Raw genomic sequence first — 27552 nt, 5'->3', positions numbered from 1 at the left:
TGGGACTGAAATTTTAATGTATTTGAATTTGTAAAATCCGTGGGACTTTTAAAGTCATTTATGTGAGATCTTGGGGATGAGTAAGAAAGGAAAGGTTGTGGCTTAATAGTGATGTTTGTGCATCAGATTGACAAGGGGTCAGTTGTATTGGCTTGTTTTGTGTGTCAACTTGACACAAGCTAGAGTTATCAGAGAGGAAGGAGCCTCAGTTGAGAAAATGCCTCCAGGAGATCCAGCTGTAAGGCATTTTCTCAATTACTGATCAATGGGGGAGGGCAAAGGTAGGTAGTGCCACCCCTAGGCTGGTAGTCCTGGGTTCTATTTAAGCAAGCCTTGTAAAGCAAGCCAGTAAACAGCACCCTTCTCTGGCTCTACACCATCTCCTGCCCCCAGGATTCTGCCCTGTTTGAGTTCCTATCCTGACTTCCTTCAATAATGGGCAGCAATGAGGAAGTGTGAACCATACATACTTTTGTACATACAATGTGGAAGTGTGAGCCATACATACTTTTGCACATACAATGTGGAAATGCGAGCCATATACACTTTTGTACATACAATGTGGAAGTGTGAGCCATACACACTTTTGTACATACAATGTGGAAGTGTGAGCCATACACACTTTTGTACATACAATGTGGAAGTGTGAGCCATATACACTTTTGTACATACAATGTGGAAGTGTGAGCCATACACACTTTTGTACATACAATGTGGAAGTGTGAGCCATACACACTTTTGTACATACAATGTGGAAGTGTGAGCCATACACACTTTTGTACATACAATGTGGAAGTGTGAGCCATACACACTTTTGTACATACAATGTGGAAGTGTGAGCCATACATACTTTTCTCCCCAGCTTACTTTTTGGTTATGGTGCTTCATCACAGCAAAGGAAACCTCAACTTAGATGCCTCCTTTCACCTTCTCAGGAACTCCAGCAGGAAGTGAGGGAAGACAGTTGTTTATGGACCATGACTGAATTGGACAAGCATACTGCTTGTGGGAAGGTTCCAGAACTTCCAACCCTAACTTGAGGAAGGAGGTTCAGAGTAGAGCCTGAGCTGAAACAGGAACCAGGCCAGGGCAAGTGTGACTGAAACCCAAGCCCAGAACCTGTGTCTTTTCTACCTTCCTTGAACTCGGGAGTCCTAGTGTGCCTGAACCCATCTGGATTGGAGAGGATGACACCTCTCCAATCCCAGGGAGGCTTCTGAACACAGAATCCAATTGGCTGTAAAGATCCAACCATTTAATAATAAAAGCTCACCACCCTCACTCCGCAACAGCATCCTGAGCACAGGATGGGCACAGCTATGTAGGAGGCTGTAGAAAGCCAAGGAAAATGAGGATGTCAGACGGACTCCTGGATTAAGAACTGCGTTGGGTTGAGGTCTCTTTGCCCAGGCACTGGCATGAACCACAAAGGCGGCTGGGGCTAGCCACATACCACCAAAGTATGAGAGTGCTGGCTGGTGTGTATGTGTGTTTCACTAGCTTGCTTCTGCCAAGTCCAAATCTCAGTGAGGGACAACTGGAGCTCACACGGGCCTTGTCCTCTTGGCCTTTTTCTCAGACCTCACAGCATCATCATGGGCTTTCCTCTTCTCTGCCAGCTTGTTGGCCTGTAAGAAGGAAAGAGGATCTCAGGCTGGGGAGGGAGGAGGTGAGCTAGCGAGAGGGGGCTCTTCCCTTACTGGGGCTAATGTTTCTAGCAGAACTTCTATTCTAGAAAAGCTACCAAAGATTTCAACTTGAACCTTAGGGCAAAAGGACAGAGCTCCTACCACTGCTGTACAGCTCGTTACTTCATGGTCCACAAATCTCAGAGCTCCTACCACTGCTATACAGCTCGTTATTTCATGGTCCACAAATCTCCAGCTTGGAGAATCCAGGCCTACTCTTCCATTAGCTTCTCTGAGGGAAAGACAAATTCCACTCAAGCCTTTACTGGAAGACGGCAAGACAGGGAACAAGACTCCTTCCTGGGCTACAAGTAATGCTCCTAAGAACCAGTCAGAGGTCGGCAGGGTCTGCTCTGGGTGTCTCCAGAAGGTGGTCACACTAGTGTCATAGGAAGAACTGAGAAGACACATGGTTCTGTTATTTAAGAGGCAAGGCTGCCAGCCACCTCTGGAGGCCTCAGTGCTCAACTGCTTTGTTTTGTTTTGTTTTTCCTTTTTCTTCAGTTCTTCCTGAGCCTGTGAGATAGCTCCATCCACAGGACAGCTATGCTGCTTAGTGGTGGAGACTGTCTAGCATAAGACCTAGGTTTCTATTCCCAGGTATATAAAACCAAATCAACAAAGTCTAAAGGAAGAGGCCAGGATCAAATGGCCCAGAGTCCGTCCAGAAGACAGCCTGGGGGCCAGAGCTCTGTGCAGCTGTGTGGAGGCCTGATCCTAGGACAGGAACCTACCTCTCGGATTTTGCGCCGCTTGCCAAACATGATCTTTTGGTAAAGGTACTTCTCTCGCTTTTTCATCATCATGATGGCCAAGCGCTTAGCCTCACTCTCTTCCTCCTGGGCCAGCCGCTGCTTGTCTTCCAGCTTCACAGTGCCGGCCATAACCTGGGGTTTCTGGGGAACAGTGCATCTGCATGTGAACGTGGCCTTCTGGGCTAACCAGGCTGCTTCCCAGGGATAGCGCTGCCTAGTGCTTCCTACCTTCTCTTCCAGCCTGTGCTGCTCCAAGGCCGAAAGGTGCACCTCCTCCTCCTCCTCCTCCTCCGATTCAACTTCCACATCTTCCTCTTCATTTTCCGCTGCAACATCACCTTCGTTGTCATCATCTTCATCCTCCTCCTCCTCCTCTTCCAAGTGTCCTGCAGATCGCAGGTAACTTCTGAAAGGCCTACACATGCTCTTCCCCAGCACCAACTTGCCTCTGCTGCTTACATGCATTCCAAATGCATCTCAAGGGTGCCCTACCAATGACCCCTAACAGTTCCTACAGCCCCAGCTGAGCTGCCTTCAAAGAAAACTCTAAGGCCCGCTCTTGAACACTCTTGATACCTGTGCGAAAACTGACAACCCTATGGCATGCTGCTCAGCTAACTGCTCCCTTCAGATGACTACAAATGTCAACACCAGACTAACCCTGCAAATGCCTGCAGGGCTGAGAGTTCTCTGCTCCAGCTGTCTTGGGGTCTGCCAACTCTGTAGCCAAGGGAAATGACCAGCTTGGGCACAGAGGCAGGGGCACCCAGAGGAGCCTGTCCATACAACTGCCCACCCCTGCACAGCTCACCTGGGTCTTCTCCCCGCTGCAGAGCCAGGAGCTTCAGCTTCTCAGGGGGAATGTAATCTCCTTCCTTCTCAGATACGAAGGGTGAAAGATGTGGGGGCAGCTGCATCCCGGGGAAGTACTCTGCCACAGGGAGGAGGAGCCGGGCATTCACACAGTCAAAGACCCACTGGGGCTGTACATAGTACCTGGTGCAGAGCAGCCAAAGAAATGTCACAAGGGAATAACCAGAGGGTACCACTGTATCACCAAGACCTAGGGCACACAACCTCCCCTACAAGGCACACGAGGGCCTTGAAAATCTACCTGCCAATGATGGGGGTTTGCTGCCCCGGCCGGTCAACAATCTGGTGGGTGATGCATGAGTCTGTGACGTCATAGGTGGCTCCGATACACAGAGACTTGTCCCAGGATACATCCCCACCAAAACTCCTACAGGCACAGGAGAAACCATAAGTCTTTTAGGCATTAGATGCCTGCCTTGTAAGCTGGTTTCTCTGGATCTACTACCTACAAATCCACCCTTCTAGGAAGTGCCTATCCCTGCCCCAGAGTCTTCTGTCTGGGATAACAACTACACTCCTGGTGCAGTTAAAACCTCAGCTAGTAACAGCAGATCTCCCTGCAGCTGAGTGCTCTGAAGATGTCTGCATGAGGTCTGGCCAAGCACCCTGTACATAATTGCTCGGTGAGAAGTGGAGACACGCTCATGATGTTATCAACAGGCCTCCAAGCTAGGATGAAGACTGGAACACTGTACAGCATAGGGGCTAAAGCCTCCCCACCTGATGATGAAGGCCAATGCTTCACGGGGCACCTCTCGGTTCAGGAAGAACTTCAGGCCTTCAAAGAGTTTCTTGTGCTTTTCCTGTGCCTCCAGCTCTTTCTTCCGATCTTCCTCCTGTGCTGTCACCTCCTGCAGAGAAGGGGCCAAGCTTCACACAACCAGGCCAGCCATTTCCACCAGAAGACAGAGACTGGAGTTTCCTTCTAGATCCCATGGCTTCTAGGTACTGGCCCCATCCCTCATCCTGTCCCACCCTGTGCACTCCAGGAAGGAAGGCAGCACAGTACTCACTCACCCCATCAGTAGGGAATTCATCAGCCTCAGCCTCCTCTATAGCAGGCACCACCACTCGGGCCAGGCTGGCACTGAGGGCAGCCAGTTTCTGTAGGGAGAGAGTAGAATTGCAAGGAGGCCTGCTTGCAGGCAGGGAACCTCATCTGGGGGTGGGGTGGGTGGGGAACAAAACCAGCTACAGGGTCACATTTGGGTCTGGGTTCTAAGGGTAAGTCTTACAACAACCCACCTAACAAAACACCAAAGTATCCACAGTACAAAGACCATCTGAATGATGTAAGGCCAATGCCTCCCAAAGCCCTTCTTACCTCCATAGAGCTCTCAGAGTCCAATGCATATGTGTCCTCGCTGATCTTTGTCTCTGCTTGGGCTTGACCTTCAAGCTGAGAAGAGGGAAGCGACACCTATAGTCTCTTGCCTCAGGGTGGGGATAGAAGGGCTAGATCCAAGCTAAGTGAAAAGGTTCTAGGGCTCTACCTTTGGTGGGTAGTGAAGGTTGAGTGACTGGTAGAGACGGAAGTTGACAAAGCCCAGGAGCGTGGTATAGAACTCAGTGAAGGTGGCCATGACCCTGTAGTCCACATCTGTCGGATGCTGGAGATATGAGACAGGCATATCAGCATTCGTTAGCACAGGGGGGAGGTAGGTGCGCCCACAGACCCACAAGTGAGGCTCTGGACAGAGACCTTAAAGGCTATGGAGGCCAGTGCCAAGTTGCCATGTGATACAGGGGACCAGGACAGAGGCAAGGGGATCTACAGTGCTCCCCTGCAGCCTGCCCTATCTCTTCCTGGCCCTCCCACTTCTCTGTCAATTGTCAGCGGGACATAGGGCACATGCCTTCTCCACCACCCATCCCAGAATGTGTTCAAGATCTGCTTCAGGGCTGCTCTGAGCACTAGGAAAGCAACCTTCCCAGAGCCCAGCAAGGCCTATGTGTGTAGCACATGGTCCATAGCCCAGAAGAGATGACAGGCATCTACTGACTAAGGTGCCTTGGAAAGCCAGGTGCCACTGGTTGTAGCAGGTGAGCAGAACTCAATCCCTCCATATCCTGGAGAGTCTGTGATGAAGCTCACAATTTAGCATTTCCATCTCTAACCCAGCCCAATACTAGGCTGAGCAGAGGTAGACCACTCTCCCCAGCAGGCAGAGAGGTGCAGAGCTCACCTAAAGCTAGACTAAAGTGTCTTAATTCTGAGTAGGCCTACCCTCTAAAGTCAAAGTGGCCTACCCAGGAGCCCCACCAAGCCTTGCTAACCACTAGGAGGCACACAATACACAGGAACCATTAATAAGAACTGTCAAAACTGATCATGATCACAAGGTACCTTCAGCTTGGGGTACCCAGGACTTTGAGCTAGTTCTCCATTTTTCTACTGGGCAGCACCCTATGCCACCAGAGTTTCCCTGGTAGGAATTTGAACACAAACACCCTTTTCCATGGTACTGAGCAGGGCAGGTACACCCTGCCCTCACCACTGCCTTACCCCAAGTCCCACTGCTGTATGTATGCCCAGCACTGGCTGCCCAGAGGAGGGGCACATGGGGGTCCTTGTTACAACCACCCATCGCTGAGAGGAAGCAGTCGGCAGCAAGCTGGGAGGAAGGAGGCATGGCTAGCCCATGCCCCTCCCCCAGGGCCAGCTGTGTGGAGGCTGGTCCTCACAGGGCCCTATTCACCACTCCAAGGACACACAAAGACCAGTCTGAGCATAATGGGAGTTCCACATCAGAGAGAAGGAAAGACAGAAAGGACCAAAGAAGTTAGGCAGGAAGGAGGAGGAGCAGAGAAACGGAGAGGGGAAGAAGGGCCATGTAACGTACCCTCGCTTCCCAAGCCTGCCTCTGGCAAAGGAGACAGGAGCAAAGCACTTCTGCTATGGTATGTCATGACAGAGTGGGAACAAGGACCCCAGTGGGTCTGAGAGGAGGCCTGGCTCTGCCGTTTGATCCAGGTGGTAGCTGTACAAAGCACCAGGCATCCCTGGCCTCCAAAGCTGCCCTTACTGCCATGTAAGCACAAAGGCTGCTACCATTCAGAACCAGGCTCTTTCAAGACTTCTTTTCCCTGAAGTCCTCATGGCAAGGCTGAGAAGATGGTAGCATATTAACTGAAGCAGAAGGTGAAGGAACATGTCCAAGACCATTTAGCACAGCGGTTCTCAATGTGTGGGTAACCTAAGACCATATTCATATCAGATATTTACATTATGATTTATAACAGTGAATTTAGTTATGGAGTAGCAACAAAGATAACTTTATGGTTGGGGTCACCACAGCATGAGGAAGCCTGTTAAAGAATGGCAGTGTCGGGAAGGCTGAGAAGCACTGCTCTAGCAGGGGTGCTGGAGTGGACAGTCAGGCTTAGCCTATGCGTCTATGCTCATATCACACTGAGAACTGTGACTGATCAGGGTTATTGACCGACTGGGCTGTAGAGCATAGTCCCTATTCTGTCCCTGGCTCTCATCACGCGTAGCTGCCAATAATCAGGAACCAAGCAAGGGCTAGACTCCAAGACAGCACCCCACCAACACCTTTCCAGGAAACAGCACAAAGCCCTGCCAACAGGCACACTTACATCATGGGAGAAAGCATAGGGTGCAATCCATACGATGGGCTGACCCAGCACCTCAGCCTGATAATAAATGCCTTTAATGGACAGGAAGACCTGGGGAGGGAGGGAGAACAGCATGAAAGCCAAGGAGTGACAGGGCAGGACCAGGGCTCCCCAGAAGAGCCTCAGCTCACCTTGCGCAGGGCTCGGGCAGTGATGACATAGTGCAGGAACTCCACAGTGAGCCTACGGCACAACTGAATGGTCTGCACATGACACTTGCCAGTCCGAGGGAAGGTGGAGAAGAGGAAGCACATTGACAGGGCATCATCGAGGTCCCGCAGAGCATCGATAAATGTGGGGTACCTGCAGGGTGGAGAGGGCAGCATTCATGCCCACTCCATTGGGTTCCAAGGCCCTCTATCCAGAGGCCTTGACACCCAAGCTAGGCACTGCCACAGCTACTTCCTCAGATGGTGATAGCAACAACTTTCCCACAGCTGGCCATGCATCTGCAAACAATCCTGTAGCCACTGAAAACTAGAAAGTTCCAGTGAACTCTTGGGACCTCAGGAACCTTCCCCATGTTACCTTCTGTGAACGAGGACACCAAGTTGATGGCTCTTTGACTCTACTTGAAACTGGAAAGGCCCACAGAGAAAAAGGAAAAACGGGAAGTCGACCTAGTAGGCCAGGGAAAGTGGGCTTCCTTCCCCAGGCGCACTGGCACCTGGGTGGTCTTGTCTTCCCGTTTCTCAGCAGTCCGATGCATGTATCTGACAGATCCATCTCTAACTGGGACCCTGTCCAGTTAGAGTAATCACGGATTTCCAGGATCGCCGTGGTGAGTGAAGAAGCAGACAAAGTATCACTTGGGCAAGAGTGCTGGGATTGAATGATTTTTTGAGATAGGGTCTTACCTGTCTCAAAAGGTGTCAAAGCACAACTGCTTTGGTGGTTTCCAAAAAAAGGGACAGAAGTGTGGGACACAAAAGACACTCCATCTCAAGTCGTGGTACCTGAACTGAGCTGTGACCCTAACTGGGTCACTAGGCCTCATCTAACTCCAGCTTTATCTAGAAAAAGGCACTGCTGAACAAAAATGACTTAAAATACGGTGTCTTTAAGCAGCTGTGGTGGTGCACACCTGCAGTCCTGGCACTTGGGAGACTGAGGCAGAAGTATCCTGAGTTCCAGGCTAGCTTAGGTTACACTATAAGATCTTATCTCAAAAATCAAACCACCAATCCACCCACCTCTTGTGGCTCTAAACACACCGAGTAAAGACAAATATGCAGGACTCAGTTTCCCTCCTCAAGCTCGGCATCCCCAGAGCTGCCAGCATCTAAACCACAGTCTAGGAAGGCTCACTGGGAGAAAAGGTCTTTCCAGGTGTGCTGGAGCACACCTTTAATCCCAGCATTTGGGAGGGAGCGAGGGAGGGAAGGAGGGAGCGAGGGAGGGAGGGAGGGAGGGCGATCTCTGGGAGCTGGAGGCCAATGAATTTCAGGATAGTCAGAGCTAGTGAGACCCTGTCTCAAAAAACCATTCAAACCTTTAATTCCAGCACTTGGGAGGCAGGGCAGATTTTTTTAGGTCAGCATGGTCTACAGAGCAAGTTCCAGAACTCCAGAGAAACCCTGTCTTTAACAACAACAACTAAGATTGCCCTGCCATGTTATAAAGGGCTCTGAAGGGCACAGGCAACACTGCTTACGACAACTGAGAGGGCTGCCAGGACTTCAAAAGCAGGCAGAGATGAAGGGAAGCCTTAGGGACCTGGCAGGTGATGGGACAGCTTCCTAGGTTCCTGAGGCAGAGGAAGCATCCTTCTTCAGCCCCCTTGGTGCCTCAAAGTTTCCTAACTTTCTACTCTGTAGACAAAGCTAACACCCCAGGCCCTTTGTAGGTCAAGCACACGCCTCTTCTAGACCACCCGGCTTTGGTTCTGGTAAAGGAGACTTTTTGCTTTGTGAATGAACCCAGGTGCTTGTTCTGGGTTCATTCACACCCACTATCTCTTCCATATAAAGGTCATGTCATAGGCAGGACAGGAGCTACCAAAATGTCTGTTAGTAACGTGTACTTGCTCAGGAGTTCCTGTCCTCTGGCATCCAGTTCCTGATACCAACTGTTATCTTCCAGGCCAAGGCCCTCCAGATCCCAGGAAGGAAGCTAGGCCCCTTCATTCTGGAACTAAGTGTGCCTAGACCACTGCACAGAACAGAGATAATAGCCTAGTAGTTCTACACTTAATTAGTTCCAGGCCAAAGTGTTGTGGAAACTATTATGAACACTGAAGAATATTTAGCACCAATGCTGGCTTCCATCCAAACTGTAGGAACTACAAGGGTCTTCAGGCATTTGCCCAATTCCCCAGAAAAGGCAGAAGTCACTGATCAGCTAGTGACTGGGAGGGGTCTTTGGAAGGCTGAGCAAGAAACAGTTAAGACCAGACCTCTCTTACCATGCTTTCTAAGTCTGTAGTATGGGAACTAGTGGCTCCAGCTCTTCCACCATGGGGCCTTTGAAGGTACTGCTGTCTCTGCTCATGAAGTGTATTCCTGGCTGCCCCAAATAGGTCATTTTGCAGACACCTCTCTGAGTATGCAATTGTACCATACACCTAAGCCCTCTCCATGCTGCCTTACAACCCTTACTGTAACCAATGCTACTTACAATCAGGACTGATTGCTAGCTTGGCTTTTGGTCTAACTCCTCTAAGAGGACATGCACTATCAGTCAAGTGCTGGTCTTGAGCCCATTTCATCCCTAACACTAGGACAGCACTCAGCAGCAACAGCAGCATTCTGAGGTGCAGGACTCACCGCTCCTTGACAATGTGGTCAAGTTTGTAGCAGGGTTTATTGTCCTTCAGGCGCTCCACAGCATTCCATTCGCTCTTTCCATAGGCTTTGCGGAGCTTCCGAACAAACACCTGGAAGAAGGGACCAATGAGGCTTCGGCCAGGGCCTCTGAGCATCTCCTCTATGGAGGATGAACATGGGGCAGGGTCTTCTCAATGCTTTCTGAAACTGGTCATACCTGTTTGCCTGGGCCAACAGGCCCCTCAGCTCAAGAATGCCAAACAGCCCATTGCATGGAGCTCTAGACCCATGATAATGACCAGAGGTGGTTTAGGGCCCCGCCTCTGATGCAAGGCTATGTTGACACCACATTTACCTGGGATGAGAAGGCACATCAGCTGTTTTGCACTGAGGCAGAGTATGGCTAGAGGAGCTAGCCCTTACTGTAAACTCCTATGGGCACCACCCAAAAACTAGTTGTTAAACAACAACAACAAAACAACAACAACCTGAGTTAAACTACATGGCCACATCTTCCAAACCAACACGTGGTTTTCCTTCCAAGAACTGTTCAAACGAGCCCCAGAGCTCCTCAAATGGCCGGAATGGTTATGTGGGCTGATAAACAGCAGGTCTTGGACACATCTCCCACTGCTTGCCTATTTCCAGCACTGTTTGATGTAGCTGCAAAAGCCAGCCACTGGGGTTGCCCAGATTTCTGCTGGCCACCAGGTGGCTCCTCCACTCCTTGTAGAACCCCATTTTTAGTCAAGAGCCAGACACAGCAGTTTAATTTCAGTAAGTCTACTTTCCACTCTCTACCCATGGTGGAATAGGTGTCTGCTGTCCCTGTGGCATTTGAGCATGTATGCTTGTGTATGGAACTAAAGCAGGTGCCTTGGAGGCAATCTGACAAAGAGCTAGAATAAGGACTGAGGAGCAGAGAAGGCACCAAAGGCCCCTGAAATGGTACCAGTTTCCCCTGTGGGCAAAAATAATAGTAATCATCTTTTGAAGGGGCAGAGTTGGTTAACATTATGCATAGGTCCCATGCAAAGGATGTGTAGACAGGCAATCTTACTGAACCTGAATGACCCTCAGTGTGGCTCAGCAACCTGGCCAAGGTCAGGGACTCGTAACGCTGCAAACACCCAGAACCCAGGGCTCACCTTGTACTCTCGGAACTTGTTGACGATGGGCTCATGGAGGAGGAATTTAATGTCTTTGATAAGGTAAAATGTCCGGGCTGCTGTGGAACCCTTGTTAACTTTCTTCTTATGCTTGGGTTCGTGAGGATAAATACCTTTCAGGATGCACAGCCGCCTGGAAGATAAGCCATCTATTAAATCATCAAAGGGGCAAAGCCACAGCTGGGCCTAGAAATCATGAGTGACCAAGCATGGATTCTGTGCTTGGAGATCTTTCAAGTGGGTTTGTCTGATGATCTCAAGTCCTAAACATACAGTGCAAGTAGAAAGGACATTGACAAAGCAACCAGCAAACACCATACTGAGAAGTCAACATTTCAGACATATAAAGGACAAAGGGCTGAGGGACAGCCAGGCACAGTGGTACATAATTGTTCTCCTGGCACTCAGGAGGCTGAGGCAGGAGGAGCGCAAGTTTAAGGGCAGTCTGGGGCTGGAGAGATGGCTCAGCGGTTAAGAGCACTGACTGCTCTTCCGAAGGTCCTGAGTTCAAATCCCAGCAACCACATGGTGGCTCACAACCATCTGTAATGAGATCTGACGCCCTCTTCTGGAGGGCCTGAAGACAGCGACAGTGTACTTACATATAACAATAAATAAATCTTTAAAAAAAAAAAAAAAAAAAAAGGCCAGTCTGGACTATGGGAGTTTGTTTTTCATAACAAACAGAAAAAAACAGGCTTGGGAATATAGTTTAGTGGCAGAGTGTTTAAGTAGCATTATGTGAGGCCCTTGATTCAATGTCCACCCTGCAAAAAAAACAAATAAAAGAACCAAGCAAACAAGAAATTCTCTTCAAAACAACAAAAATCTCTAACCAAAACACACACAGACACACACGCTCAGACACACATGCGTAAACACGTAAACACGCAAACACACACACACACACAGGGGAGAGGTCAGGATTAGCCTGATGGAAGGACCCACTGACTGCAGAGACATCTAGATCTGACTCTACAAGACAGAGCTGAAGGACTCAGGTCTTCTGTCAAAGGGAGTAAAAGCCCAACGTGAAGAACCAGTCCTCTGGCTCCTCCCCAGGCCACAGATGGCAGAGCTCAGCTCCCAGCAAAGCGGTGAGGAAGACTATTACAGAGCCCACAGCAGCTCAGGGAGGCTGGGAGGTGGCTGAGCTTTCACTGTGCGCTCATTTCAGTATCCAGGCTCCCAGGGACCCCGATTTTGCTCCTCTTCAACCTCACCTGAAGTCAGGCAGGCTCAGCTGCAGCTTCTTCCTGGCCTTGTTTCGGGTGATATAATTGGTGGCAGAGCCTCGTTCATACTTAGGGAAGAAAAAGCAAACAATTCTTCATTAGCAATGACGGAGTGAGTAACGTCCAACTGTGGGGAAAGTGAATTCTAGAGACAGCTAAGGTTCCGGGCAGGTGGCAGAGATGTTTCCAGGATGGGGATTGCTGTAGGGAGTGAGATGACCTGACCAAAGGAGCTTGGTACTGTCCTTGTAGCTGCCAACACAGAGAAGTGCATCCACTCCATGCTCGTCTTGAAGTACTTAGCACCAGCTCCACATCCTGTCTAGCATAGTGATTCCACCACAATTGATTTCACTCAATCCCCACAGGCTTGTGGGGTAAGTGCCATCAGAATACCCATTTCACAGCAAAGGAACGGGCTCAGTACAACAGCTCATTCAAGCCACACAGCTTAAAAGCTGGGGTTGGAGACAATGACTGCTCTTCCAGAGGTTCTGGGTTCAAATCTCAGCACCCACATAGCAGCTCACAATTGTTTTTAACTCCAAGATCTGACAGTCTCACACACACATACATGTCAAAACACCAATGCACATTAAAAAAAAAAAAAAAAAAAAAAGCTAGGGTTGGGTCTCTAAAGGCAGGCCTGAGTCCAGAGCCTGGCTGTCTAACTAATCTCGAATCTTATTGTCCCTTTAGAATCCCCTCACCACTAGACTTTTTATATGGACCCCGTAAGCAACCACTCACACTTTCCTCCCCTCAGCCCCTTTGAATGTTAGTACTACTAAAGATCTGGGTAGACTATGTTCCTTTGAGATAGACTGCAAGGCACTGTAAAATCTAAGTTATCTCCTGGTCATTTCCCCCTCCCTCAGGGGTAATATCACTCTAATTGAAAATGTTTGCCCTAAGCCACACACCCCCCAAGTCCCCTTCATTCACCAGACAGTAACTATGTTCAAAGCTTTAAGCTAAATGCTGAGGGTGAGGAAGACAATGGGCCTGGTTTCTAACTTGCTTCCAAGAAGCAAGCTGTCTTGTTCAATCATCTGGATATCTGTAGTGTTAAGATGGTACTGTTCGTTTATATCATTGCTAGAGAGAAAAACAGCATCCGGTTCCAAAGAGCCTGAAACAATAACCATCCACGTCCACCCCAGATTAAGATCCTCCTCTGAAGCGAGAGCAGGACCTTCTATACCCAGGTACAGCTCTAAGAGTCAAAGCCCCCTGAACTACCTATGTAGTCCCCCAGCCCCCACAGCTATGAAACACTATGCAGCCTTTCCTGTAGCCATCCACTGTCTACTGGGAACAGCCCAGGCTAAGCCTTGGGGTAGCCAAGGATGTGCTTCCCAGTTTGCATCATAAATGTTTCCCACTGAGGCCAGTGAGAGGGCTCATCAGGTAAAAGCTGTCGCCAGTCTTGATCCCAAAACACATAGAGTGGAAGGAGAGAACCAACTCCTGCAAACTGTCCTGTGACCTCCACATGTGCACTGTGGTTCTTTGGGACACACATGCACACATATGCACGCACACAAACGTACACTAAATAAATGTCAAATAGAAAAGTATTTCCCACTGAGCTAGGCATGGTGGTAAGCACCTGTAATTCCAAACTCAGGAAGTAGAAACAGGAAGATCATGAGTTCCAGGCCAGCCTGTGCTAACAGTGAGCCCCCATCCCACCACTAACCCCACTACAGACTACTGATGCTGCCCTTGGTTACTCCCCAGAGGAGGAACTAAATCCCTCCTGCTGCAGTCACCATGCACTTCAGAGGCAGGAATCAGAGGCCACTGAGGAAACTGACCTGCACGCCTCCTCCCCGAGGCCCAGCTTTCATGGTACTGGGAGGGATGCAACCACAGTCCTGCCCAGCTGTGATGTCTACAAACCACAGCAGCAGTCAGCACGGCACAGTAAAGGGGGCAGGAGAGGTGTGAACACCAGGGCAGTAACAAACAATTTTCTACTTGGACTTAAGACCCTCTCAACATAGGAAAAGCATGCCCAGCCAACTACCCTGGGCTATGCAATCCTGAAGGAGAACCTACAACCACCACCTCACAAACCAGCATAATCCCCGACTACACTCAAAAGTATTTGTCCTTATACCCACAGAGAAGTATAGTCCTCATCTCAGAACTGCTGTGCAATAGAGACCATTACAGAAAACCACAACCAACCAAAACGCAGAGTTGAGGAGCCCAATCTCCCAATGAATACATCCACAGAACAACTCCTACACCCAAGGCTCAGGGATCACTGGGGAAGAAGGAACTGAAAACCTTCAAGAGCCGAGGATCAGGAAGTTTGCTGAGATTTGTGTCTCCAAGGATGTCAGAAACTACACCCAGAAAGTCTCTCAACATGGCTGCCTAAACATAAGCTGAACAAGGACAACAGACTTGCTAACATGGATAGAAGAAAGGCCAAGAGATGTGAACCCTACAGGCAACCAATACTGTGAGTGGGAGAAACAGTATTACCCAGGGAAGAACAGACCAATTAGCTATCCAATACCAAACAGTCAACCCTGACGCTGACACACACTGACTGACACACACACACACACACACACACACACACACACTAGTATATAGCAGGTGTATTTATGTATTTAGGAACATATATATACTATGTTATATAAAAATCATTTTAAAAAGAGGCCATGAATTTGAAGGAGAGCAAGTGAGAATATATGGAAAGGTTTGGAGGGAAAGGGGGAATAATGCAATTATAGTCTCAAAAAAGTAATTAAAGGGGCTGGGGAGATGGCTCCGTGGTTAAGAGAACTGGCTGCTCTTCCAGAGGTTCAGAGTTCAATTCCCAGCAACCACATTGTGGCTCACAACCATCCATAATGAGATCTGATGCCCTATTCTGGCATGCGGGTATACATGCAGATAGAGCACTCATATACATAAAAATAAATAAAAAATAACTTTAAAAAAAGTAATTAAAAACAACAAAGCAGATTGTTACCAGAAACTTGCAAGTCAAAGGAAAGACTTGAGCCCATCTCATCTTCTTCATTCCTATCCCAAAGTTACTTCATACCCACAGTCTCCTTACAGAAGCAAGAATAACTCAGATCAAGTCACTTACTTTCTTTGTCTTCTCCACTCAGAATAAGTTCCAGCCTCACATGATACGGCCCCAGCCTCACCTAGACAGCACCTCACTTATTTACATCTCACAGCCATGCTACTGTCTGTCCAAAACCCTGCACACCACCTGCCTCTCTTTCCTACTGGCCGTGGAATTCACTTCTGTTTTCTCTGCTAAGCACTTCTGAATGAAAAAAGAAAAACAGCAAGCTTTCACATTAATTATGATTAAGAAGCTTAAACTTGGGAAACAAGGTTGCATAGGAAGAAGAAACTGTCTCTAATCTGAGACAACAGAGCTAAAACTGCACTGACTTCTGCTTTTAACCTGCTCACCCTTTCCCCTTTTCTAAAGAAAAAAAAAAAAAAGGTCATTTTCTCCCTTGAGAATTGAGCACCACCAATATCACACGGATAGCAAGTTCCATCTGCTAAAGATAAAACTATCATAACCAGAGCCTGTAAAGGAACAAAAGGGTCATCCTAAAATATAAGATTGTGACAACGCCTAACCCCATATAAACCATCAAACACAGAGACGGCTAAGAGACGGCTGGAAGCTACAGCTGCACGCTGATATTAGTCTCTCCTTTCTCTGAGTGCCGAGAATTCTCTTAGGGGAAGGTTGGGGACCATCCACACTTCCCAACATTTTCATGCCCCAGACTAAAGTGTTCTTTAAGTACTGATTTCCACTAAAATGCTACGTCAGAAGAGGACCTACAAGACAACACTAATCGGATTAAGCGCCTGTTGATACTCTCCACTCTACTGCTCCTCCCTCCCTCCCTTTCTCAGGAGCGCACTTAAAAACCCTTAGCCACTTTATCTGAAGTTGACACTGGGAAAGCGGGGCCGCATCTGACTGCTTACTTCTCAATTCCCAGTACCTAGGACCGGGCCTGGCTCAATTAAGAAAGTCCCAAGTCTTGATAATGAATTCTACGTCCCGTTGGTCACTGATCACTCTTTTGGCGGCTCCGCCTGTCTCCACAACTCCTTCCACAGAAAGCCCGTCACAGTTCTTCCCGGCTTCCAGGGGCCTACGTGCAGAAGGTTCGCTCCGGCGGCCGTCTCAAGACTTCTCGGTCCCCAGAGGCCAGGGAAAGTGATAAAGCCGGAGCTCCGACCTCCGCTGGAACTCACTCACCTTCTTCTTCTCCAGACCTCCCATAGCTCCACGTTGAGAAATTCAAGGCAGCCAGAACACCAGAGCTACTTCCTCCCGCACGTGCCCTGCCTAGGGCCCTGAAGGACCCCACGCCGCCAGCTGAGGGCTGTCTGAAAATATGCCTGTACAAATCCAGAGAAAGTTGTGCTTTTGGCGACCTCGTTATTTACAACCAAATTCTCTAAAGCTCAACAATTGTGGTAGTTCTTTCAGTTCTTTTCTTAGTTACCAAAATCTATAGACAAGCTTTAAAGCAACATGGAAATTTAGGCAGTTTTATAAGCACCCTAGACACGGTTGTTTGAGCACGCGAGCCCCAGTGCATTTTGGGATACAGCAGGACTGAAGGGATGGGAGACAGACAGCCCGGAGCCTTCTGGGATTCAGAGAGCTCTGTAGTTTGGCCTCTAATCCAGAGATCCGCCTGCCTCTGCCTCCAGAGTACTGGGATTAAAGATGTGTGTCACCACGCCTGGCTGATGTTTTCTTTAAAAACCAAACCAACCAAACAAACAAACAAAAACAGAAATGCTCACTAAACCTAAAGCTACTAGTTTTTGTAATGCTAGGCCAGTGAGTTTAAGGGAGTTCAATTGTCATGGCAACGGTTGCTAGGCGTTGTAAACCCAGCTGACCAGATTTTGCCTTGTTGACCTTAGATTCAGCTGCACCTAGTTTGTTCAAGTTAGAATAAAATAGAGCAAAGGCCGACCTTTGACCTCCCACGGACACGGAGAGGGTCTAAGGAACTGCTTATATTTGGGGAATGAGTTGAGGCAGAAGGGACGGATCTCTGTGAGTCCGAGGCTAAGTTCCAGGACAGCGAGGGTATTGAGTGACGCACTGTCGAAACAAAACAAAAATGAAAAGAAAGAAAAATAATGGAAGGCATAGCATGATGGTGGTGCCTGTAATCCCAGCACACAGGAGTCTGAGGCTGGGAGAGCACAAGTTTCAGGCCAGCCTGTGCTAGAGATAGTGTTTCAAAACAACAAAACCAAGAAAACAAAACAGGACTGAGGAGATGGCCCAGTGGACAGAATTCCTGACATGCAAGCATAAGGATATGGAGTTCAGATCTGCAACACACACATAAAAGTTGTGCGCACATTTAAAACATATCATTCCATCTATAAAGATAATTTTTAAACTTATGAGATCTGATGATAGGTTTAAGTCAGTCTTAAAGGTGGTAATTTCATGTTTATAAAAAAGTTAAAATTTATGACTTTTTTATCAATTTCCTTTAAATTTTATTACTTTTACTTCAAAATGTTAAAAAAATTCTTGGTTTTCTGCTTAAAGTCATGTATAGCTGAAATGTAACTTTGAAAGATGAGTTTAATAAGAATGAACATTCTCTTTATCAGTATTTATAAGAGTGGTTTTGTATACTTGATACAGTAAGCATATTTATCTCTTTAAAAAAGAAACTGTGATTTCCATATGTTGAATATATATTTATACTAAAATAAAGTACCAAAATCCAAAAAAAAAAAAAAAGTTGTGTGCAGGCACTCGGAAGGCAGAGGCTGGTGAATCTCTGAGTTCTAGGCCAACCTGGTCCTCAGAGTGCGGTCCAGGACAGCCAGAGTCACAAAAGAAACCTTGTCTCAAGAAAACAAAACAAAAGTTGCAGTGGGGGCTGTAATACCAGATCTGGTAGGAGAGAGAAGGGAATCACTAATTTGGACATGGGATAATTGGATCCCTTAAGCTCACTTGCCAGTCAGCCTAGCATTACAAAAGTTAGCAGTTTTAGGTTTAGCAAGCACTTCTCTTTCTTTTAAAAAGGGGAAACATCAGCTAGGCGTGGTGGCAAACACCTTTATTCCCAGCACCCTGGAAACAGAGGCAGTAGGATCTCTGAGTCCAGGGCCAGACTAGTCTATAGAGTTAGTTCCAGGAGAGTGGGGGCCATGCAGGGAAATCCTGTCAAAACAACAACAACAAAAACACTAAAACAAAACAACCAGTCAACTTTATTCATACACATCTGAACATATAGTGAGAGGCCAAACCTACTCCATCTTGGGCCCAGCCTTCATCTTAAAGAAAAGGGAGCCTGAGAACATGACCTGCAGCAGAGCCCAAGCTGTACCCATGTACCAGGAAGGACCCCACGGCTTGCTGTTGGCCAGAGTCACTCCCTAGCTACTCCCTAACAACAGTTAATCAAAGATTAGTCGGTTTCAGATGCATTTTCAGACCATTTGTGATTGTATACGGTCTTTCTTCAGAGCACTAACCTGTTGGCTTATAGTCACTCTATGAGATGCTTGCCAGACTTGACACCCCCTCCCTCATCCCTCACTTGCTCCTATTTTCCTATAAAATGTATCCTGTTCGAGGCTGTTCCTCCTTCCCTTCCCATCCTGCTATGTCAGGGTTGGATTAGAGGGGGGCCCAAGCCAGGGCTTGTCATAAAGAGACCCTAATGCTATTACATTGGAAAGGGCTCCTTGGTGTTGTTTTGGGGTTCATGAGTGCTTCCTAGCACCACAATAGTTGCACATTCGCACATGAACACTGAGGTGTTACAGCTCTGAGGGGAAAGGCATCTTGGCAGTCAGGAGCTAAGGAAAACCACAAAGTCACACTGCACAAAAAAACCTCACAAGAAATTCATTGGGAGCCCGGCATGGTAGCGCACGCCTTAAATCCCAGCACTTGGGAGGTAGAGGCAGGCAGGTCTCTGAGTTCGAGGCCAGCCTGGTCTACAGAGTGAGTTCCAGGACAGTCAAGGCTACACAGAGAAACCCTGTCTCGGAAAAAAAAAAAAAAAAAAAGAAGAAAGAAATTCATTGGGAAAGACAAGAAGTTGGCTGCCTCTGCCTGGGAGAAAAGCACTAAAGAACTGAGCAGAAGGCAGGCTTTACATAGGGCTTCTTGGGGTTGGGGCTTTCCAGAGTGGCCTGGGATTGGTCGGATTTTGTGGCCCCATTTTGGGCTTTTTATCTCTGTGGTCAGAGCTTGGCTGACTGCCTCTTGAAAGGTTTTTAGAGTAGTCTGGTCATGCTGCACCTCAAGGGGCTCTCTCTCTCTGTCTCTCTCTCTCTCTCTCTCTCTCACACACACACACACACACACACCTAAAGTTGAGCAGAATGAGGTAATTCATGGAATGTTCTTAAATATGTATTTAACAAATCTGAGCTTAAAAGCTAAACAAGGTTGCAAGTTCCACACTGGGATTCAGGACACGGCCCCATAAATAAAGCCCTGGAGGGCAATGGTGAAGACTCATTTAGATCCTCAGAGCCCACGGAAAGCTGAATCTATACTTCTGTGACTCCTATGATAGATGGGAGCCAGACCATGGAAAGCTCACAGGACAGCTAGAGTATGCATCTCACTGGTGCTTACGTGTTCACTACAACAATAAACTGTCTCAAGCAATGGAAGGAGAGGACCAATACCTACTGCTGTCCTCTGACCTCCACACTCATACCATGGCTCATGTGCACCTACACTCCCACACAGGAACCTGCACACACACATGCATACTCCACATACACAGTATACACACACATATAAAAAGACAAGTCCTGTATTGTTTCCCTTAAGGAACAATCACAAGATATGCATATTCACACTTGCTTTAGGTGGTTGTTTTGTGTATGCAATGGCAGAAATATATGTTTTGTGTCTTTTCACAGTAGCAAAATTTATTTAATAATAAAGTCACAGAGTATGTCAGTTTCCTTGGCTGCAGTCTGTCAACTGATCCCAATTTTGTTTGCTAGCTGGCCACTGGCAATCACAGTTTCTTTGTTTCAATCTTAATTATGAAATCAATCCATAGATTACATATTATACATACACACATGTGTACATACAGACACACACACGTACAGATTATAGGCTGGCGAAGAAAGAGTGCAGAATCCAGGAAGACTATCCTGAAGTTAGAAACAGGATTGACACAGGAGCAAGGGAAAGTCTGTAGGCAGCCAGATAAAAAAGGCTTATGAACCACAGGCAAGAGCAAAGTCACTCAGATTCAGGGATAGCTGCAGTATGGACTGGACGGCAGGTGACTCCATTTGATGGTCTTTTTTGTACCTCTAAATTTGATTCCAGTTGAATGTCACCAGCAGGGGAAACTGGCATTGGAGCCTTGAGACATAGGCAGGAGTCCTTTGCTGTGGCAATTTTCCTAGTCAAGATTTGTAACAAATGACTGTTATGGTTTTGATCATGGGATAAGCCCAGCACTCAAAAGACAGAGGCAGATAGATCTGAGTTCAAGGACAGCCTGGTCTATAGAGCAAGTTTCAGGACAGCCAGGGATACACAGAGAAACCCTGTCTAGAAAAAAACAAAATAATAATAATAATAAATGACTTAGTTCATGCATATGAATGTTTTCTGCATGTGTGTATATGCACTGTATCTGTGCCTGGTGCCCATACAGAGGCTAGTAGAGAGCATTGGATTCCCTAGGACTGAAGTTAAAGGAAGTTGTGAGCTACCATGCATGTGCTCAAAACAAACCCAGGTCCACTGCATGATCAGCAAGTGATCTCTCTAGCCCCTAAGAAGTTTTTTTGTTTGTTTGTTTTGTTTTAAGTTTAAAGTCATGGCCCATGTAATTCACCTGACCCAAGGTCATGTTCATAGAAGCTATCCCCTGGAGATGCAGATTTTAAACACTGCTGAATGCCAGAGCAATTTGAATTTTGTTTTCTATTCTAAAGCTAAAACACAAACAAATAAACTTCAGCAATCATACAAACATGAAGCACAAGATGAAAACTAGGAGCAGAAGAAATGATCTCGAAAATGCTGGAGAGTTTTTGAAAAACTGTGAGGAAAGTCGAGGCTTGGGACATTTACAGCATAAGACAGAGAGGAGAGTGTTTGGGAATGAAGTGAGAAGCAGGGCTTGGGATGACCAGTACGCCCGTGATGCTGCTCTCTATCCCCAGCACTGGAAGAAAGAAAAAAAAAAAAAAAAAAAAACCCTGCAAATGAAAGAAAAGGAACTAGCAGACAAGGAGAGGAGAACATGCAGGCTAAAGGGGTTGCAGAGAACATTAAGGTACCCATTATACCCAGAACATGGAGGGTGTGACTTGGTAAGAGAGAACCGGCTGGAGATGGCAGCAGTTGCTGCTCCTGAGAGAAGCATGGGAGCAGAGCTCCTCCTATTTCATCCAACGATGCCACAGTCCTGAAACTCAATTTTTAGAGATGAAGCACTGGATCTTCTTTTCATTCTAACGCTCACCAGTCCTCTGCAGCTGGCTCTGCACAGGAGAAATCATATTAGAGAAAGACAGACTGTGTCATCTCCACATCAATGCTGAGGGGTCAGGGGAAGACTCAGATGGTGCGATCCAGAAGAGCCATTGGATGGTCAGGTCTAGAGTCCAAATAGATGTCGCGTCCGCTCTCGACCAGCAAGGATGACACAACCACCAGTCCTTCTAACAGCAGTTTATTCAGCAAACTTCAGTCTTCATCTCTCTCTCTTCATCGTTTTCCTCATCTATCTCCCCCGAATCCCGGGCCTCTCACTCTTATATACTCTCAGTCCCCATCCACTCACAGCAGGCCACGTCACCTCACCAGGCACGCAGCTTCAGCCAATCAGGGCGGCAGGGGCATGTCTCCACCAAATATGGACTTGTTTAAACCGCCAGCATCATGGTGCACCTGTGCAGCTCTCACGACGGTCGTGGCTTATTTTCAGGTGTATGAGGAAGTCAGGTGCAAGTCAAAAGACTTAGCTGCAGTCCCTGGCACCTTCTTGGGACTGCTGCCACACCCGCTCCTCACAAATAGAGTCATCAGAGTTGGACATTTTGCAATTAGGGGAACGTAGAGAAGTGAAGGGTCTTATCCAAGACCACTCTGCTGGTAAGAAATACAAAAGAGCTGTGCCCCAAGAACCTTGCCTAGAGTCCACTGCTGAATTCACGCTCTTCTGCCTACTGGGTGGTGGCTAGGCCTGTGGATACTACACTTAGGTCACTATCTTGTGAAAGACTGTTGCATGACTCCAGGAAAATATCAAGAAAGGTTTTGTTGTGGGTTGTCCTGATGCTGTTTGTACTCTGATTTTAATTCTACTTTCTCAAGAAGGGGTTGCTCCCAATGATCAGTCGATCACGTACTCAAGTGATCCCATATGATCATATCAACCTTCTCCCCATTTTAACTATTCAATAAAGGCTAGAATCTATGATTGGGCAATGGAGGGGAAAGGTGGGACAGGAGGTCTTTGGGAGTGAGGGCAGGTAGAGAGGAGAGGAAAGGGAAGGGAAAGAGAGAGGATGGAAGAAGAGGAGGAAGCCATGATGGATGGAGCAGAACCACGTGGCCAGGAGAAACCTCAAGTAGCAAGGAGTCTTACAGCTGGGGAATAAGTTAGTACAGTGTTACATCTGCAGAGTCTAGGCTTATAGCTTATGATTATAACAACTGGGCTGTGTGGTTTTTGTTTTTATGAAGCTTATTGGGGTTGGAAATTCCAGCAACAAGGTTTGGCTCTATAAAGGGAAGAGGTGTAAGTGGTGGTAGGCTGTACAGAGCAAGGCTGTAGAGCTTTGCTCTTACATACGCGCTCTCAGCTCAGTAGGCCCCACCTATAGGAACCATGGCAGGTGATGAGAGAACCCACTTTGTGGGGTTGAGGATAGAGATTGGAGAAAAATTGAGTGGTAACTATGAAAAATGCCAGTTAGCTGAGCAGTGGAGGCACACGCCTTTAATCCCAGTATTCTCTCTGGTATTTGAAATCAAAATTTTCATTCTGCTTAGCCCCACAGAGGGTGCCACTTCTGGCTGGACTTTGCTACTTTGTGGATTCTTCTTTCTTTCACTCTTCTCCACCCCATTTTAACCTCCAGCACTAGATAGGAGAGAAAAAAAAAAAGGATAGAAAGGAAAGAGGCTAGCCGGGCGGGGTGGTGCAGGCCTTTAATCCCAGCATTCTGGAGGCAGAGGCAGGCAGATTTCTGAGTTCAAGGCCAGCCTGGTCTACAAAGTGAGTTCCAGGACAGCCAGGGCTACACAGAGAAACCCTGTCTCAAAAAAAAAAAAAAAAAAAAAAAAGAAAGAAAGAAAAAGAAAGAAAGAAAGAAAGAAAGGAAGGAAGAAAGAAAGGAAAGAGGGTGACATTATTGTTAGACCCTCTGGGCAAACTACAAACTCTGCATCTCCATGTCTGATGTCCAACTTCTTTCAGCTTTGTTGACTGCAGCACAATTCTTTCTCTCGGGCTGGTTCCACTTCCTGTTATCAGTTTTCCTCAGAAGGTATCCCATGGCTCTGGCATCTCTTAACATCTTGGGAGATCCAAGGCAACTTCAACTTCACAGCTTCTTGTTCCAATGTCTTCTGGCTCCTCCAAAGGACTTGGGTCACTCCTCCAGCTCTGTCCTCTGTGGCACTCTAGGCTCTGACTGATTCCACTCCACTGCTGCTACTGTCCTTGGTAGTCATCCCATGGTACTGGCATCTCAAATACGCTGGGATTTTCTGCTGCAACTAGGCTGCACTTTCACCAATAACCTCTCATAGACTTTCTTCGTGGTATTAAGCCGTAGTTTCTTTGCATGACCCCTTCAGTCCTGGACCTTCAACTGCCACTGAAGCTGTACCTTCATCACTGGCCTTTCCTTGGTCTCTCACAGTGCCAAGCCTCAGCTGTACTCCATGACCCCTTCATGCTTCAAAACCAGGCCCACCTGGGTGACTCTTACACATTACCAAATCCAGCTGCCAGCTCAATGTCTATCTCTGGAGCACATCTTCTTTGTGCTCTCAGAAAACACTTCTCAGAAGATTTCACCTTAGTGATGCTGGTCTCTTCTTAATCCCTACTAATTTCTTAGCTCCAGCTAACCAGCATCAATTTTCCCAGTAACCCCTTCTATTCTTGACTCTAAAACCAGAGCCACATGTCCAAAGCTGCCAAGTTCTGCTGCTTGCTGGGGCTTGAACATGGCCTCATTGTTTTTATTATATCTTTACCAGTTTTCTGTTTTCAGTAATTTCCCTTCCTGCCTTGTAGCAAGCCAGCCTGCGGCTTGCAAGCACCGGGGTACTCCTGGGAGGCAGGCTGGGACTGAAAAGAGAGAAACTAGACAGTCAAGAGAAATAATGGAGCCAAGGCTCTCTAGTTTATTAAGAGACCCTGCTTATAAGGGGGAAGGCCCATCCCCCCCCCCCGCTCTCACCCCCCCTACTTCCCCCTCCCTCCCCCCCCCCCCCAGTCCACTCTTGGTGCCTGGAGCCATTCCATCAGCACTCGGTCGCCAGGCTTCTGAATATTTTGTTGCCAAGTTGTTAGCAGTAAGTCGCCAATTTCACAGGTAGTCAGCTATCTCAGGAACATCTTGGGAAGACAGGTTCAGCCTCTCAGCAGGTAGCAGAAGAGCAGGGCAGTTGTCACTTCAAAAAGGAGCCAGCCAAAAGAAGCTAGCCAAAGCTGAACCACAGGTGGTCCACCTCAGTGGGGCGTGGTCTGTACCAGCCCGCTTCAGGCTGTGGGAGCCTACAATTCCTCCTTGATTATATAATAAAAATAGCCAGACTGAGGCATAAAATTTATTTATGCTCCATAGTCCTGCCTGGGAGTTATGGTGGCTGGCGGCCATGCCTGTCTTAGGAAATCTCAGATTTTCCTGAACCATTCAGATCTGTCAAGGAGCATACATGCAGCTTGTTTGTGTTTATTTTAGACAATACATGGCTCTATGGTGTATTATTAACAAACCACGGCCTCTTGGCATGTACCTCTGTCTTAGATTGATATGGTTCCCGAAATCTGGTTGCCCGTCATTGACTAACCGGCCCTCATAGCACACCTTATTCCCAAATCAGACCAAAGCTACAATATATATTGAATATGCTTCTTCATATTGATTAATTTCCATCACCCTCACTTGTTGGAGGCGAGGCTGCACACTTGCTGAAGTCAGACTGTGAGGCGTTGACTGACCTGCTTGAAAAACAAAGCCCAGACAGTGAAAAGCAACAGGATAAAAGCTTCTTTGTGGAAGCCCAGGTACTTTATTCAGTTGCAAATTAGCAAGGATCAAGCTCAGACTCTGACCTCCCAGTGTGGGGGAGGCTGTGCTCCAAATTAACTTTGCTAGGTAATTAAGATTTTTAGCTATCTTCAATAGGAATCTCTAATATTGGAATTACTACTAGACCAGTCCAAGATTGAGATAGAATAACTGGTCACATTGAAGGAAAGAGAAGAATCATTATAACTCTTTCTTATGACTAATCTTTCTAAGTCAGATTCCACGGTCTTTAACGTTCTATGTCCCATAAGATTAAAAAGCTTGAAGCAAGGCACCTTAGCTTGTCCAATCTGGGACAAAGGCAAGCAAAGGTGGGTCAAAACATATACCCAATTCATCTTTCTTGTCACCACAGTCAGGGCACTCAGCGAACTCACAGGTCAGCTTGTCACACGAATCCTTCTGACAGTTGTCATGCTTCTGCAGCATTCTGTGGAGAGAACCTAAGCTTTCCCCTTCCCCCAATAGGGTAGCTGTTCAGGACCAAGCCATATGCCAATAAGTAGATCCTTTTCATCTCACCTAGACATGATTATGTATAGTTTTAAGATACTATAAAGCATGTATTAAGTTCTTTGACATCCAAATTTCAAAATTCTTAAAATAAAAATATGATTTAAATAATATGCACTGGGATAAATTCCTCCCCTTCTTTGTTTTTTAAGAAGCTATAGTTTAATACCTTGTCTTTGAGAATTATTAAATTGTTGACAAAATATCTCAAATACTTGACTGCTATAGTCAGTTTTAATATAACATGGGCAGTGAATAATTACACTTTCAGTTGTTTCTCTTGAAGAGTGGTTGTAACTAGAAAGCTTGAAAAGTTATTAATAGTCACATTTGCATAATTTATTTATTTATTAATCAGAAATAAGAGCATTCATTTGTGGCAATTGATTAAGTATAGGTCCTCAAGAATTAACACCATTATGTGGAAACAGGTAGAATCTGAGGACACCAAGAACAATTTTTTTTAATTTGACATGTACATTTAAAAATTTTATCAACCTATCCTGAGGATAATGATTATCTATAGTTTCTATAAATCCTATTTGAGCAAGCAGCCAATCCATACTATTCTGCTTCAGCCAAATATCTTGTTCTGCGCTGTAAGGCTGAACAGTGATATCTGGCTCTTTGCCAAAATAAGTTAGTGCCTGTTTCCTTCCAAGTATGATCATCTGAGCTACTGCTTCATAATATGACAGGATATTATGTTTAGGCGAAATCCTCAAATGTATCCACATTAGAGGAGCCTTTTGCCACAACAATCTTGTAGGCATATGAATCGTATTAAAAATTAACAAATGTAAAGGCAAAGAGTAATCTATATAAGTGACAAATTGTTCTTCAATGGCTCTTTCCACTAGTTGTAAGGCCAGCAATCCTTCTGAGGTTAAAGATCTAGGGGAGGTAGGATCAGAACTCCCTTTAAGAATATCAAATAAAGGTTTCAATTCCCCTGTAGTAAGCTTTAAATAGGGGCGAAGCCAATTAATATCACCTAACAATTTTTGAAAATCATTTAAAGTTTTTAAGTTGTCCCTGCAAATAATTATCTTCTGGGGGAAAACAGCTTGATTTGTAAGTCTAAAACCCAAATAATTATAAGGATCCTGAGTTTGTATCTTCTCAGGAGCTATTTGTAGTCCTTTATCAGCTAAAGCCTTTTGTAAGTCTCTATAACACAAAAGCAAATCCTGGGGGTCTTGTCCAGGCAACCCAGGACAAATTCTTAACTGTCCAAAAACACTCTTCTTAAAAGAACAGCATTTTTTCTTATGAGTTGTATATGCATAAACAATTGCAAATTTGAGAATTTATAGTATCTGAGGGATGAAAAATTTTAAGCAATTGTAAGTTCTGAGATATATATTGAAAAATATACAAATTAAAGCTTGATTATTCAACATTTTAAAACACCATCTACAGCACACAATTTAATTATCTGTGCTGAAGCAGGAGGAAACTCAAAAGAATAAGCATGTGATCCAAATCACATATACTTATCTCCCATAGAAGGGCTGTTTTTATTTTTATTTATTTATTTATTTATTTATTTATTTTTGGGTGCAGTGAACTTTATTGAT

At 46.5% G+C, this 27552-nt stretch overlaps 1 protein-coding gene across 1 annotated transcript; it reads right to left on the bottom strand.

Moving 5' to 3' along the window:
* Positions 1-450: 450 nt before the first annotated feature.
* On the bottom strand, positions 451-16480 carry Pes1 (pescadillo ribosomal biogenesis factor 1). The gene is made up of 15 exons (NM_022889.3): positions 16395-16480; positions 12113-12192; positions 10869-11022; positions 9721-9830; positions 7087-7258; positions 6917-7006; positions 4810-4926; positions 4641-4715; positions 4334-4420; positions 4037-4167; positions 3558-3683; positions 3255-3439; positions 2672-2829; positions 2423-2584; positions 451-1628 (listed from the first exon to the last, which is right to left on the bottom strand). The coding sequence occupies exons 1-15, from the start codon at positions 16416-16418 to the stop codon at positions 1545-1547; spliced, it is 1755 nt and encodes a 584-aa protein (NP_075027.1). The 5' UTR covers positions 16419-16480; the 3' UTR covers positions 451-1544.

The sequence above is a fragment of the Mus musculus genome, chromosome 11 (genome assembly GCF_000001635.26).
Source record: "Mus musculus strain C57BL/6J chromosome 11, GRCm38.p6 C57BL/6J".
Taxonomy (NCBI): Eukaryota; Metazoa; Chordata; class Mammalia; order Rodentia; family Muridae; genus Mus; species Mus musculus.
This window is presented reverse-complemented; position numbering and strand designations above follow the sequence as displayed.